We start from the raw sequence: 16601 nt of genomic DNA on the forward strand, positions 1-16601 counted from the left end.
ATGGAGAATGCTTTATCCTGGGGAAAAAATGTGGTCAAATATGGTGTCTCTCTGGTAAGAAGATACACTCTACACTTTGTCAATTTCTTAACTTCCCCCTTAGTTCCCTTCCTCTGTCATATTTAAGGAAATGTTTTAATGCCATATTCCCATACACACTAATTAGAATGGTTTGGAATTATGCATAGCTTTCAGAAATATCAAGAGTTTCTTCTCCAAGGTACATCTTGGAACTTCTGGACTCTATATATCATCAAAATAAGTAACTTCTACACAGTCTTGCAACTCCGTAGGTCCCCTTTTTGAGGTAGTATTCAGGTCTTCACAGATCCACAATCATCAGGGTCTACAGTTCTCTTGAGTTAAGGAAAACTGTATTCTAGGCACAGATACATAACTGTAATTAACAGAAATTTCCAAATATTGAGAAAAGTGATGGTTACTAATTTAACTCAGGAAGGAACCTGATAGAGATTATGGAAAGAAATCTCTCAAAGCCTACAGTAGCCAATAGTTACCCTGGGGATGGAATTATGCTCTTGGAACTGAACAGGAGATGCAGAATGACAGCACAGATGCAGGACTGGCCTCAGAGAGCACTGGGATTGCACTCCAGTCATGCTGTTTCCCAGCTCTGAGACTCTAACAGGCTACACTAGGAGCCAAACTCAGAAGAGTAAGATATATTTCGTTCATTTTTATTTGGTTAAGGTGAAGATTATAGACAATGTGGATGAAAATTTCTGGCATAATGAGAAGTATTCAGAGAGTGTGGCAGGGAGAGAGAAAGAAACAGAGGTTTAGTTTTCCCCTGACCCTGAAGTTACCAGCTCAAAAATGAAAATTAAAGTTGCCCAGTTTTAAAATTTTTACTTTTTAATTTTTCTTGAGTTTTTTTGTGAGTTCTGCTCTAACTCATTTGATTTTATAGTTATACTCGTAGAATCTTTACAGTTACTTCTACTTAAGGTAAAGTTGAAAATTACATGCTGATTTACATAAGTAATTTTAACGTGTTGTTAATATAGTTTTAATATAGTTATCCTAGTAGCAATATTTTGCCCTTTCTAATTTAACTAAAGTAATATTTAAAGCCTATTAAGTTAGCATTAGGTGAAAAGGCTGGCATAAGCTTTTATTCTTTGATATAACATACACCACTTACAATCTGTTTCTTTTTCACTGAAGTGCTCAAAAGTGATCACAGTTCATAGTAAGAAAATATTCAGTAAATTCCTGTTTACCACACTGGAAAAAAGTAAAAGCCCCTCCTGTATCTATAGCTTTCTAATTTTATTTTTATTTTCATCCTTGGTACCTGATAACTCTGTGGATTTAAACAAAAACAATATCATCAATAGCTTCAGCTACAGACAACAGTGAGGGTAAATCCAGACTAAACCTCAGGTCCACAGTATTGAATTGATCATAATTCTTGATTCATAGTATATTCACACCATTTCTAATGGCAATTTTGGATTTACTTGTTTATTTAATAATAAAGCTATAACTATAAAACATAACTAATATAAGACTTAAATAGTTATAATATCATATAGCTGATAATATGTGCATCCTTATCCTGATCCTTAGCTGCCCAGAGTTGGAGTTACTTACATCATTTTTTAATACATAGTTATATATAGAAGTTCCTACAAAATACAGCATTTTCTATTGCTATTCATTTTATAAAAATTATGCTAATCTCTTTTTCCTTCATTACCATGTCCCAAAAAGCTACATCTCTGTCATTTTATATAGTTGTACTTTATTTGCTATGTTTCTGAATATTCCATTTTCCTGTTTATGTGCATAATTATAAATATCTCCATATATAAAGTTGTAAGAATTTATCTCAAGCATGCAAATGAGACTGAAATTGCTAGACTATAGGATGTGTGAGTATTGAGCTTTATAAGAAAAGCACAATTTTTTTTCCAAAGTGCCTATGTAAGGATATGCTTTCTTCAGCAATAAATAAGAAAACTGCTTTATTCAGAAAATATATTTTCATTTCTTTTCTTCAGATAAAATTAGAAGAAACTGAACTAAATGGAAGAAGTAACCAGTCTGTAGTGTCTGAATTTATCTTTCTTGGGCTGTGTGATTCATGGGAGCTCCAGGCCTTCCTCCTAGTGATATTTTCTTCACTTTATTTAATCACCATTTTAGGCAACATCTTCATTGTTCTTCTAATTACTGCTGACCTTCATCTCCACTGCCCTATGTACTTCCTGTTAGCCAATCTTTCATTCATTGACTTATGCCTTTCATCAGTTACCACTCCTAAAATGATTACAGACTTTCTCAAGGCAAATAAGAGCATCTCTTTTGGAAGCTGCATGTGTCAGATTTTTTTTGGACATTTTTTTGGAGGGGGTGAGATGGTGCTTCTTGTGTCAATGGCCTATGACCGTTATGTGGCCATCTGTAAGCCACTCCATTACTCTAGCATTATGAACACACAAATGTGCATTCGGCTAGTGATGACATCATGGATCATTGGCTTTGTGCATTCAATTAGCCAACTAGCTATAATTATACAATTGCCTTTCTGTGGACCCAGAGAATTGGATAGCTTTTTCTGTGATATTCCATTGGTGATCAAGCTAGCTTGCATGGACACTTATATTTTAGAAATGTTGATAAATGCTGACAGTGGGGTACTTGCCACCATCTGCTTCATTCTATTGCTGATCTCTTACTCTTACATTCTGTTTACTCTCTGCCATCAGTCGAAGGATGGGGCATCCAAGGCTCTCTCCACTTGCACTGCCCACATCACAGTGGTCGTGTTATTCTTTGGGCCCTGTATCTTCATCTACCTGTTTCCACTCAACATCACTTGGGTGGACAAGTTTCTTGCTGTATTTTATGCAGCCATCACACCACTACTAAATCCAGTTATTTACACTTTAAGAAACAAAGAGATTAGAAATGCCATTAAGAGACTATGATGATAGCCTATGGATTTCTGTTGGTATTTCATGATCTCACATTATAAGAATGTGATAATTCCCAATTCACGTATGGAAACTATATGTATCTCTTGGTGAAAGTTTTGTGTCAATTCTATAGCATTCCAGTATTATTAAAATGAGTCCCTGTTTGGGAAATTTGGCCAGTCTTTAGAGCTATGATTTTGGTTGTTCTCAAGGATGATTTGGAATTAACAACAATGTTAATGTTAATTATTACTATCTGTACTGCTACTCCAACAAAGACCATCACACCTGGAAATTTTCTAATCTGTTATGCATTTCTTCTAGCAAAACATTTCATGTGGATCTTCTCTAACTTTTTTTTTATATAAGTTTGTACACTGAAGGCAGAGGTTTGTGCATGCACAGTCATGTCTGACTCTTCGTGATGCCACAGACTGTAGCCCACCAGGCTCCTCTGTCTATGGAATTTTCCAATGGAGTGGGTTGCCATTTCCTACAAGATTTTCCCTACTCAGGGATCAAACCCATATCTCCTGCATTGGCAAGCAGATTCTTTACCACCAAGCCAGTGCATTGAATACTGCTATTTTTATTTTACAAATTGATAAATTAGTCTATTGATTAGTTAACATTCTGGTTACCTTCTAGAGAGATAGCTATAGAGGGAATCATTAAGTATTCCTAATCATATTCAGAAAGAAATTTGAGTCATAATCATAATCTGGAGAGAGTGTTGTGTCCTCAACATCATGTCTCAGTCATTTCTGAAACAGTGTCTTTAAGAGATACATATTCAATACAAAGATGGCTTTTGGAGATTTTGCTTTTTCCCTTCCTATTCATAAATGGGCTAGGCAGTTTATTATACAGGTGAGTCAAAATATCTAGTTTTGAAATAAACTATCCATTTAATTCACTGAAGTGTTCACATAATCTTTAAGAACTAGATTATGTACAGAGTTTGTGCATTATTCATTACTACCTATAACAAAACAAAGCTTTGTTCAGAAAGCTTCCTACTCTGGGCCTCAAAATTTTATATAAATTTATATCCAATTATCTGAAATCAGTGGATCTAGATATACTTCAAATTTCACATTACTTTTTAAAGATGACATTGTCTTGTGCATTTTGTAACATTTCTAATAGAGAATCTCAGGAATAAACCCTTAAATAAAATAACTGCCATTTTAATATGTGTATGTATATATGTATGTATATGTATATGTATGTATATGTAATATGTATATGTATGTATGTATATATAATACACATATGATCATATATGTATATATGATATGTATTCTGATTTTTAAAATTTTTCTACATCTGCATACTCAGTTTTTATACTATTAACTTGTCTATATTATATTATATTGCCTATATTATATTGTCTATATTAACTTGTCTATACTATCTATTAACTTGTCTAATTAATCTCTATGAATGTTATCTATAACATTGATGTTTTTCCTTATGCTTTGCACATCCTGTTTTAAAGCCACTACAGTATTTTGGCCTGAGAAATCCCAAGGACAGAGTTGCCTAGTGGGCTACAGTCCATGGGATCACAAAGACTTGGACACGACTTTGTAACTAAAAAAAAACAAAAACAAATTCATAATTTCACATTTCTTTTCATTTTCTTTTTATTGAAGGATAATTACTTTACAGAATTTTGTTGTTTTCTGTCAAACCTCAACATGAATCAGTCATAGGTATATATATTTTCCTCCCTTTTGAACCTCCCTCCCATCTCCTGCCCCATTTCACCCCTCTAGATTGATACAAAGCCCCTGTTTGAGCTTCCTGAGGCATACAACAAATTCCTGTTGGCTATCTATTTTACATGGTAATGTAAGTTTCCATATTATACTCTTTCCATACATCTCACCCTCTCCTCCCCTCCCCCCATGTCCATAAGTCTATTCTCTATGTCTGTTTCTCCATTGCTGCCTGAAAATAAATTCTTCTGTACCATTTTTCTAGGTTCTGTTTATATGTGTTAGAACACAATATTTATCTTTCTCTTTCTGACTCACTTTACTCTGTACAATAGGTTCTAGGTTCATCCACCTAGTCAGAACTGACTCAAATGCATTTGTTTTTATGGCTGAGTAATATTCCATTTAGTATATGTACCACAACCTCTTTATCCATTCATCTGTTGGAAATCTAGGTTGCTTCCATGTTTTAGCTATTGTAAAGAGTGCTCCAGTGGACAATGGGATACATGTGTCTTTTTCAACTTTGGTTTCTTCAGGGTATATGCCTAGGAGTGGGATTGCTGGGTCATAGGGTGGTTTAATTCCTAGCTTTTTAAGAAATCTCCATACCATCTTCCATAGTGGCTGTATCAGTTTACATTCCCACCAACAGTGCAAGAGGGCTCCCTTTTCTCCACACCCTCTCCAGCCTTTATCGTTTGTAGACTTTTTGATGAGGGCCATTCTGACTGGTGTGAGGTGATATCTCATTATAGTTTTAATTTGCCTTTCTCTAATCATGAGTGACGTTAAGCATCTTTTCATGTGTTTGTTAGCCATCTGGGTGTCTTCTTTGGAGAAATATCTGTTTAAGTCTTTTCCCCACTTCTTGATTGGGTTGTTTGTTTTTCTGGCATTGAGTTGTATGAGCAGCTTGTATATTTTGGAAATTAATCCTTTGTCAGTTGTTTCATTTGCTATTATTTTCTCCCATTCTGAGGGAAGTCTTTTCACCTTGCTTATAGTTTCCTTGGCTGTGCAAAAGCTTTTAAGTTCAATCAGGCCCCACTTGTTAACTTTTGTTTTTATTTCCATTACTCTAAGAGGTGGGTCATAGAGGATCTTGCTTTGATTTATGTCATCAAGTGTTCTACCTATGTTTTCCTCTAAGAGTTTTATAGTTTCTGGTCTTACATTTAGGTCTCTAATCCATTTTGAGTTTATCCATATGTATGGTGTTAGGAAGCATTCTATTTCATTCTTTTGAATATAACTGTCCAGTTTTCCCAGCACCATTTATTGAAGAGACTGTCTTTGCCCCATTGTATATTCTTGCCTCCTTTGTCAAAAATAAGGTACCCATAGGTGCATGGGTTTATTTCTTGGCTTTCTATCTTGTTCCATTGGTCTGTATTCCTGTTTTTGTGCCAGAACCATACTGTCTTGATGACTGCAGCTTTGTAATATGATCTGAAGTCAGGAAGGTTTGATTCCTCCAGCTCCATTCTTCTTTCTCAAGACTGCTTTGGCTATTCGGGCTCTTTTGTGTTTCCATATGAATTGTGAAATTTTTTGTTCTAGTTCTGTGAAAAATGCCATTGGTAATTTGATAGGGATTGCACTGAATCTGTAGATTGCATTTGGTAGTAGTCATTTTCACAACATTGATTCTTCCTATCCAGGAACATGGAATATCTCTATCTGTTTATGTCCTCTTTGATTTCTTTGATCAGTGTCTTATAATTTTCTGTGTATAGTTCTTTTGTCTCCTTAGGTAAATTTATTCCTAGATATTTAATTCTTTTTGTTGCAATGGTGAATGGGATTGATTCCTTAACCTCTCTTTCTGATTGTTCATTGTTCGTATATAGAAATGCAACTGTGTATTGATTTTGCATCCTGAAACTTTACTAAATTCACTGATTAGCTCTAGTAATTTTTCCATACTATCTTTAGGGTTTTCTATGTACAGTATCATGCCATCTGCAGACAGTGAGAGCTTTACTTCTTCTTTTCTGATCTGGATTCCTTTTATTTCTTTTTCTTCTCTGCTGTAGCTAGGACTTCCAGAACTATGTTGAATAACAATGGTGAAACATTTGTTTTGTTCCTGATCTGAGGGGGAATGCTGTCCATTTTTCACCATTGAGAATAATGTTTACTGTAGGCTTTTCATATATGGCCTTTACAAGGCTGAGGTATGCCCATTTTTTGAAGAGTTTTAATCATAAATGGGTGCTTAATTTTGTTAAAGGCTTTCTTGCATCTATTGAGATTATCATATGTTTTTTATCTTTCAATTTGTGATATGGAGTATCACATTGATTGATTTGTGTATATTGAAGACTCCTTGTATTCCTGTAATAAACCCAACTTGATCATGGTGTATGAACTTTTTGATGTGTTGCTGAATTCTGTTTGCTAAAATTTTTTTGAGAATTATTGAATCTATGCTCATCAGTGATACTGGCCCATAGTTTTCTTTCTTTGTGCTGTCTTTGTCTGGTTTTGGCATCAGGGTGATGGTGGCCTTCCTCTGCAATTTTTGAAAGAGTTTTAGAAGGACAGGCGTTAGCTCTTCTCTAAATATTTGTTTTTTTTTTTCCATATATTTTTATTAGTTGGAGGCTAATTACTTTACAATATTGTAGTGGTTTTTGCCATACATTGACAGGAATCAGCCATGGATTTACATGTGTTCCCCATTCTAATTCCCCCCTCCCACCTCCCTCCCCATCCCATCCCTCTGAGTCTTCCCAGTGCACCAGCCCTGAGCACTTGTCTCATGCATCCAACCCGGGCTTTTGATCTGTTTCAGACTTGATAATATACATGTTTCAATGCTACTCTCTCAGATCATCCCACCCTCGCCTTCTCCCACAGAGTGCAAAAGTCCATTCTATACACCTGTGTCTCTTTTTCTGTCCTGCATATAGGGTTATCATTACCATCTTTTTAAATTCCATATATTTGATAGAATTCTCCTGTGAAGCCATCTGGTCCTGGGGCTTTGTATTTGGGAGATTTTTGATCACAGCTTCAATTTCAGTGCTTGTAATTGGGTTGTTCATAATTTTTATTTCTTCCTGATTTAGTATTGGAAGATTGAACCTTTTCTAAGAATCTGTCCATTTCTTTAAGGTTATTCATTTTATTGCCATATAATTGTTCATAATAGTCTCTTATAATCCTTTGTATTCTGCATTGTCTGTTGTAACCTCTCCTTTTTCATTTCTAATTTTGTTGATTTGATTCTCTTTTTTTTTCTTGATGAATCTGGCTAAAGGCTTGTCCATTTTGTTTATCTTCTCAAAGAACCAGCTTTTAGTTGTATTAATCTTTACTATTGTTTCTTTCATTTCTTTTTCATGTATTTCTGCTCAGATCTTTATGATTTCTTTCCTTCTACTAATTTTGGGGGGTTTTTGTTCTTGTTTTTCCAGTTGTTTTACATGTAAAGTTAGGCTGTCTATTCAATGTTTTTCTCGTTTCTTAAGGTAGGATTGTATCGCTATGAACTTCCCTCTTAGGACTGCTTTCACTGCATCCCATAGGTTTTGAATTGTCATGTTTTCATTGTCATTTGCTTCTAGAAATTTTTTTAATTTCTTCACTAACCTATTGGTTATTTAGAAATGTGTTGTTTAATCTCCATGTGTTTGTGTTTCTTACAGTTTTTTTTCTTGTAATTGATATCTAGTCTCATAGCATTGTGTTTGGAGAAGATGCTTGATACAAATTCAGTTTTCTTAAATTTACTGAGGTTTGATTTGTGACCCAAGATGTGGTCTATCCTGGAGAACGTTCCATGTGCACTTGAGAAGAAGGTTCATCCTTCTGCATTTGGATGGAATGTCCTGAAGATATCAATGAGATCCATCTCATTTAATGTATCATTTAAGATTTGTGTTTCCTTATTAATTTTCAGGTTTGATGACCTGACCATTGGTGTGAGTGGGGTGTTATAGTCTCCTGCTATTATTGTGTTATTGTCAATTTCTCCTTTTATGCCTGTTAGTGTTTGTCTTATGCTTTGAGATGTTCCTATGTTGGGTGCATAGATATTTACAATTGTTATGTCTTCTTCTTGGATTGCTTCCTTGATCATTGTGTAGTGTCCTTCTTTATTTCTTATAATCTTCTTTATTTTAAGGTCTATTTTGTCTGATATGAGGATTGCTACTCCAGCTTTCTTTTGCTTCCCATTTGCATGGAATATATTTTTCCATCCTCTCACTTTCAGTCTCTATGTGTCTTGAGATCTGAAGTGAATTTCTTGTAGACAGCATATATATGGGTCTTGTTTTTGAATCTATTCAGCCAGTCTGTGTCTTTTTGTTGGAGCATTTAATCCATTTACATTTAATTATTGACATATATGTTCCTATTGCCACTTTCTTAACTGCTTGGGGTTTATTTTGTACATCTTTTTTTTCCCTTCTCTTGTATTTCTTGACTATTCAAGTCTGTTTAACATTTGTTGTGAACCTTGTTTGATGGTACTGAATTCTCTTAACTTTTGCTTGTCTGAAAAGCTTTTTTTCCTTTATCAATTTGAATGAGATCCTTGACAGGTACAGTAATCTTGGCTATAGATTTTTCCCTTTCAGTACTTTAAATATACCCTGTCAGTCCCTTCTGGCCTGCAGAGTTTCTGCTGAAAGATCAGCTGTTAAGCGTATAGCATTTCCCTTGTATGGTACTTGTTGCTTCTCCCTTGTTGCTATTAATATTCTTTCTTTGTGTTTAGTCTTTGTTAGTTTGATTAGTATGTGTCTTGGCATGTATTGCCTTGGGTTTGTCCTGTATGGGATACTTTGTTCCTCTCGGACTTGATTGACTATTTCTTTTTTCATGTTGCAGAAATTTTCAACTATAATCTCTTCAAAATTTTTCTCATAACCTTTCTTTTTCTATTCTTCTTCTGGGACCCTTATAATTTAAATGTTGGTGCATTTGATATTGTCCCAGAGGTCTCTGAGACTATCCTCAGTTCTTTTCATTCTTTTTACTTTATTCTGCTATTCAGAAGTTATATCCACCATTTTATCTTCCAGCTTAGTGATTCATTCTTCTACTTCAGATATTCTGCTATTGATTCTTTCTAGAGTATTTTTAATTTCAGTTATTGTGTTGCTTGTATGTTTATTCTTTAATTCTTCTAGGTCTTTGTTAATTGATTCTTGCATTTTCTCCATTTTGTTTTCAAGGGTTTTGATCATCTGTACTATCATTGTTCTGAATTCTTTTTCAGGTAGTTTGCCTATTTCATTTTCATTTATTTGGAGTTCTGTGTTTCTAGTTTGTCCCTCCATTTGTGTAGTATTTCTCTGCTTTTTCTTTCTTTCTTTTTTTTTTTTTTAATTACTGTGCTTGAGGTCTCCTTTTCCCAGGCTTCAAGGTTGAATTCTCTCTACCTTTTGGTTTCTGTCCTCCTAAGGTTGGTACAGTGGCTTGTGTAAGCTTCCTATAGGGTGAGATTTTTGCTGAGTTTTGTTTGTTTTTCCTCTGATGGGTCTGGCTGAGTCAGCTAGTAATCTTGTCTGACAATGATTGGGTTTTTATTTTTGTTTTGTTGTTTAGATGAGGCGTCCTGCACAGGGTGCTACTGGTGGTTGGGTGACACCAGGTCTTCTTTTCAAGTGGTTTCCTTTGTGTGAGTTCTCACTATTGGAGGCTCAGACAGTAAAGCGTCTGCCTACAATGTGGGAGACCTGGGTTCAATCCCGGGGTTGGGAAGATCCCCTGGAGAAGGAAATGGCAACCCATTCCAGTACTCTTGCCTGGAAAATCCCGTGGATGGAGGAGCCTGGTGGGCTACAGTCCACGGGGTCACAAAGAGTCGGACACGACTGAGCGACTTCACTTTCACTGTCAGGGTTAGCTCTCTGGTGGTCTAGGGTCTTGGAGTCCGTGCTCCCACTCCAAAGACTCAGGGCTTTATCTCTGGTCAGAAATGAAGATTCCACAAGTGTTTTGTTATGGCATTAAGTGAGATTAAAACAAATATCCAAAAACGAAAAACCAAAGATGTACCTTGGACAAATGGCAGTGGAAAATCAGGCAAATAATAATTAAAATAATGGAATATACACATATACATATGCACCCATGAGCAAAGTCAAAACTGTCCAAAAAAAATAAAGTACAGTAGATTGACCAGGTGAACAAAGCAAATCAATATTTATACTTACCAGTTAAGAACAAAACGAACTAAAGCACAAACTGGAAAACAAAACTAAAATAAGGTTCCAAGTGGGGAATAAAGTAACGAAAACAAAACTAACAAATATGTTGAGAGGAGAGGAAAGAAAGAAATGAAAGAAAGAATATATATGCAAAGTTAAATATAGGTAGATGAAGAAGATTTATATACATTGAAAATTAACTGCAAGGGGAAAAGAACAGTAGGGAAGGCAAACAAAGGAATAAATGCCCCCCAAAATAGGTTTTAAAAAATTAAAATTATTTTTAAAAAGGAGAGAGAAAAACGGAAGAAACAAAAAAGGAAAACTCCACGGAACTGCAAAAGCCCAACATAGAGGCAGAGGTTTAATACAACAATAAAAAGTGTGACTGAATACACATATATACATATACACCCATAAACAAAATCAAAACAGTCCAATAAAAATAAAATACAATAGATTGACCCAGCGAACAAAGGAAACCAAAAATTATATCTACAGACCAAAAATTATATCTACAGAACAAAACTAACTAAAGCACATGGTGGAAAACAAAACTAAAGCAAGGCACCAAGTGGGGAATAAAGCACTGAAAATAAAACTAACAAATATGTTGAGAGGAAAGCAAAGAAAGAAAAGAAAGAATAGATATGCAAAGTTAAAGAAGATAGGTAGATGAAAAAGATTTATATGCATTAAAGATTTACTGCAAGGGGAAAAGAGCAGTAGGAAAAGCAAACAAAGGAATAAATTTAGGGAAAATATTAGGTGTAAAAATTGTTTTTTAAATTAAAACTAAAAAAAGAGAAAAAAAAAAAAAAAAGGAAAACTCCACAGAACTGCAAAAGTCCAACATAGAGGCAAAGATTTATATCAACAATAAAAAATGTGACTGAGGAAAAAAAAAATCTCAAAAACTTAATTAGATTTTATAATGCCAATAAAATTGACAACTACAAAAGAGGGGGATAAAAAGGAAAAACAAAAAGGAAAAAATCCAAAAGAATCTACAGATCAAGTCAAAACATAAGAATAGTAAATGTTTTTCCTGAGTCACTGCTGTCAGAGTCCTTTCTGTCTCTGGGAAGTCACAGTCCATCTTACCTTCCTGGGATGCCCTCCAACACTATGCTGATCTCTGGACATGCTATGGGGTTAGCTCAGATTCTAATCAGGTCATATTTCTCTGTGTTCTTGCCTCCAATGTCCACAGGTGTCAGAACTAGTGCTTTGTCTTTTGTGGGAGCTCTCAATGACCTTTTATATATTCCATAGTCAGATCTGCCTAGTTGATTGTGTGGATTTAATCTGCAGCTTGTACAGCTGGTGGGAAGGTTTTGGGTCTTCTTCCTTAGCCACACTATCCCTGGGTTTCAACTGTGGTTTTATTTCCACTTCTGCATGCAGGTCGTCCACCAGGGTTTGCTCCTGAGGCTGCCCTGGAGGACTCGGGTGTGCCCCTGTGAGGGCCAAGTGTGGAGGTGGTGCAGCTGCTTGGGTCGCTTGGGTTCTGGCAGCACCAGGTACTCAGGGGAGTTGGCGGCTAGGGCAGCAGGAAATATAGTGCTCTAGAAGGGTATGGCAACCAGTATTGGTCAATACACGCCAGTGTTCTTGCCTGGAGAACCCCCTTCCCTGACAGAGAAGCCTGGCAGGCCACAGTCTACAGGGTCGCAGAGTTGGACACTGCTGAAGCAACCCTGCACACATAGACACAAGGCTCTTTTTGCCTGTCGCAGCTCTGCCCCAGGGGGAGTTAAGCGTGAAGGTGGTGCAGTTGCTTGGCTTGTAGGGACCCTGGTGGCACCTAGTGGGCAGGGACATGGACAGTCTCTGACACAGAAGCTATGGCCCTATCAGAGTCTTTTTCTGAGCCCCTTGTAGCTGGGGATCAGAAGGCCTCTTTGGCCAGCCTTTCTCCATAGCTTCCCCCCATCCAACCCCGCTCAGGCACTTAGAGTGTTCCCTTGCCTGGGGTCCTTCTCGGTTGTTTGGAAGGTCAGACACATAGAGGGGCCCCCCCTGGCTGGGGTCCTACTCTGTAGATCAGCATGTCAGGCACTTAAAGGTGCACCCTGGGTGGGATCCTGCTCTTTAGTTCAGTGGTCAGGGATATGATGGGCCAGCGTCTCTATTGTTCAGCTGCTGATGCTGGTGTATGCGGAGAGAGGGGCTATAGTGATGGCTCCACCCCCTAACGCATGACTCAGCAGTATTGCCTTGCTTCCATGGCTGCCTGGCTTTCCTCCACAGGCATTTCCCACCACAGTCTCCTCCCTCACATCCCCTCAATCCGTCTCTCCTCAGTCAACAGCAGCCCTCGCCCTGGGATTGCTCCACAATCCCTAAACTTCAGCTCCCATCCACCGCACCTTCCAGGGGACCTGCATCCCTATCTGGGGTATGTATGGCTGTGGCAAGGACTGATTCTCATTCAATTTAGGCTGTCACAGATCAGCTGTTTCACTCTCAGCCTTAAATGTTTCTCCTCTGACTCAGACAATTGCCCCAATGTGGGGATCGGACCCCTACTTCAGTTTTCCCACCCACCAAGGGCAGGTCCAGTCCTACTAACTCTCCTGTTTTTCCCCCTAGTTCCTTAATCCTACCGAGTTTTGTTCAGATCTATATATTCTTTTCTTTTGGTCAGGTACTCCTGTCCACTCTCACCTGGTGTTCTGCATGCACTTCTGTGTCTGAAGGTGTATTCCTGATGTATCCGTGGAGAGACATGTATTCCACATCCACCTAATCCTCCATCATCTTGTGAAGCATATTTCTTTTTCGCTTCTAAAATATAACTTCGTTCTTTGTTAGATACTGTTTCTCTCTGTAATTTAACATTCAGTTTTTCAACTTCCTAATGTCACATTTGATTTTATGAGTTAGTTTACACTCTTTGCTAATTTCAACCATTGAGTATCTGTGGTCTGTTTCTATTAACTATTTTCTTTTTAATTTTCAGTCATATATCCCTTCTTCTTGCATATCCCATAATTATTATTTAAAACAATTATTTTTTGTATTTTACACATTGTACATAAAAGATCATGTAGTTCTGACATAATATTTCTCCACAACCTATCTACTCTCTCCTCTATGAGGCATAAAAGATTAAGGTACTTCAATCCAATCAAGTACTGAGCCTATTTGAATCTGAATGCAGTTTTCATAAGACTTGGTACACTCAAGTTTGTTCTTGTTCCTTGAATACATCCTTTCCAAGTTTGGATTATGATTCTAAAAGATCTTTGTCTCCTCACTCTGAAGAGTTCAGGTGATTCAGTTTTGCCCTTCAGAACTTTTGTGCTTAGAACTTTAGTCTTTTTCCTTCTCTTGCTAGTTTCAAAAGTAAGATAAATTGTTCAAATAGAAATCTGGCTTTACACTGTTCTTTTCAATTAATGTACCTAACAAGAATATACTAAAAATACAAATAAAAGCAACAAACAAGAAAAATATAAAATATACAACTGATTGTATAATCCTAAAAGAATCTCGGATCACAAACACTCAAACATAGTTTTGCAGGGAATTTGGCTCAGTCTTCTAGTTAACAAAGCAAACCATAAATTAAATCAGTTTTGTAATTTATACAGATTACAGACACTAACACATATTGATACCATGTTTTGAGGCAAAAAGGAGTATAAAAGATAAGTTACCAGAGAAATATAGTCAGCAAACAATTTGGATAGAGCAGTTGTTGGATAATAATAATACCAGCCAGGATATGATCAAGTCAGTATGTTCCGATGTTTGAGGAATATTCATTGATGGATTAAGTCACAATTTCAAACAGCATGATACAGCAATGTATACATAAATTTCCCTGCCCTAAGCCAAGTGGAGATGAGTTGAGTCCATTGAAATTGAGGCAAACAATTGGAGCATAGTTTCAAATTCATGAAACATAGTATTTCTGAGTCTCTCTCTCATGCTTTCCTCACATCTGTCAGTCTCCCCTTATTATACTACATTATCACTTCTGTCTGCTACTTTTTTTACACCATTTTATTGCCACAGGTTTTAAATCTTCGCTTATGTAATTTTTGTCTTTCAAAAAAAAAATAAAATTTTCCTATCCTAGGTTAAAATCAAAGGACAATTGGATGTTTCATAGTTCCCACAAAGTTTGATAATATTAGTTATGTTAATGAATTGCTCAAATTTAATTGACTAACTGAATTCAGGTATTTTAATGTGTAGACTGTATACTCAGAAGATTCAAAGTCTGCAACTGATGCTTTTTCAAAATCTTCCACCAAACATTTCCCAGGGTTTTAATTTGGCCAGCAAACAACTTGTTACCCAGAGAATTCAATGTAACCTCATAATCAATGGTCTAGTCAGAATACTATAAAATGGTGACTGTCTTAAAAAAAATTTTAAAGCCCCAATTTTTATATATTTATTTAAGCATTTGTATTACATGAAGTCGTTTGAAGTAACTTGGGCTTCCATGAGCTACTTAGGAGACCTTCCTCCAACTCAGGAGCTGACTACTCAGGCTCCTCATAGCCATCTTCATGTCCTTGTTCCTCAGTGTGTAAATGGCAGGATTCAGGATGGGTGTAACCAGAAAGTCTAAAATGGCAAGAAACTTATCCACTGGCACCGTGGGAAATGGCCACATATAAACAAAGATGCATGGTCCAAAGAACAGAACCACCACAGTGACGTGTGCTGACAGAGTGGAGAGGGCCTTGCACAAACCACCTGAAGAGCGTTTCCATACAGTGACCAGGATGAAAACGTAGGACACAATCAGTAAGAAGAAAGTGCCCATGGATATGAACCCACTGTTGGCAGTGACCATGAATTCCATTCTGTAGGAATCTATGCAGGCAAGTTTGATAAACCAAGGAAGGTCACAGTAAAAGCTATCAATTTCATTAGGACCACAGAAAGGCAAATGGATCACAAAAGCTAACTGGACCACTGAGTGAATGAGGCCAATAGCCCAAGCACCACACAGAAGCAAAAGGCACACCCGTGGGCTCATGATGGTCAGATAGTGCAGGGGCTTACATATGGCCACGTATCGGTCTAAGGCCATGGCAGTGAGCAGCACCATCTCAGATCCACCCAGGATGTGAAGGATAAATATCTGAGTGACACACCCCTGGAAGGATATGGTTTTGCATTCAGAGTACAGGTCAGAGATCATCTTAGGAACTGTTAAGGTAGAAAAACACAAATCAATAAATGAGAGGTTGGCTAAAAGGAAGTACATGGGGGAGTGTAGATGAGGGTCAAAGGTCACTGTAATCACAACAAGGAGATTACCCAGAACAATTATTACATAAAACACTGTAGAGAAGGCAAGGAGGAAATTCTGCACTGGTCTGGAGGTAGAAAGCCCCAGGAATACAAATTCAGACACAGAAGAGTCATTTTCTTTACTCATTGACTTTGTTAATGACTTTTACCTGAAAGGAACAAATAAAGTTAGTTACAAAGAACACGCCAGAGATACTGAAAGAAGTAGACATCACTGTGCTTCAAATTCTGATATTAAAGAAACTCTTCACTCTGGATCACAAAATGTCTTTTAAAAATTCAGACAAGAGTTTGTTCATTATCAAATACTCATCGAGAAGCTACCACGAAGACCTCACATGTTCTTGGCACTGTGCCCCATTCTGGGGTTAAAATGAAGTCTGTCATTAACCTAGTTGTGAACCTAGGCATTAAGTAACTACTTACATTACCAGATGAATAAAAAGGTGCTATGATATTTGAAAAAACAAAAACAAAGT

At 36.8% G+C, this 16601-nt stretch overlaps 2 protein-coding genes across 2 annotated transcripts; one reads left to right on the forward strand and one right to left on the reverse strand.

Moving 5' to 3' along the window:
• LOC110141685 (olfactory receptor 4F4-like) lies at positions 1-2957 on the forward strand. The gene is made up of 2 exons (XM_020900646.2): positions 1-54; positions 2028-2957. Exons 1-2 carry the CDS (start codon positions 1-3, stop codon positions 2955-2957), a joined length of 984 nt encoding a protein of 327 aa, XP_020756305.2.
• A 12353-nt stretch (positions 2958-15310) lies between these two features.
• Positions 15311-16266, reverse strand: LOC110141688 (olfactory receptor 4F6-like). The gene has a single exon (XM_020900651.2). The coding sequence runs from the start codon at positions 16247-16249 to the stop codon at positions 15311-15313; it is 939 nt and encodes a 312-aa protein (XP_020756310.2). The 5' UTR covers positions 16250-16266.
• Between the last annotated feature and the right edge of the window lie 335 nt (positions 16267-16601).

This window comes from Odocoileus virginianus, chromosome 6 (assembly GCF_023699985.2).
Source record: "Odocoileus virginianus isolate 20LAN1187 ecotype Illinois chromosome 6, Ovbor_1.2, whole genome shotgun sequence".
NCBI lineage: Eukaryota > Metazoa > Chordata > Mammalia > Artiodactyla > Cervidae > Odocoileus > Odocoileus virginianus.

What these genes read in the sequence shown, in the direction of transcription:
- LOC110141685 (XM_020900646.2), top strand. Translation starts at nt 1, where the DNA reads ATGGAGAATGCTTTATCCTGGGGAAAAAATGTGGTCAAATATGGTGTC. An exon ending in TCAAATATGGTGTCTCTCTG is followed by an intron (nt 55 to 2,027) that starts GTAAGAAGATAC and finishes TCTTTTCTTCAG; the next exon opens with ATAAAATTAGAAGAAACTGA.
- LOC110141688 (XM_020900651.2), bottom strand. Translation starts at nt 16,249, where the DNA reads ATGAGTAAAGAAAATGACTCTTCTGTGTCTGAATTTGTATTCCTGGGG.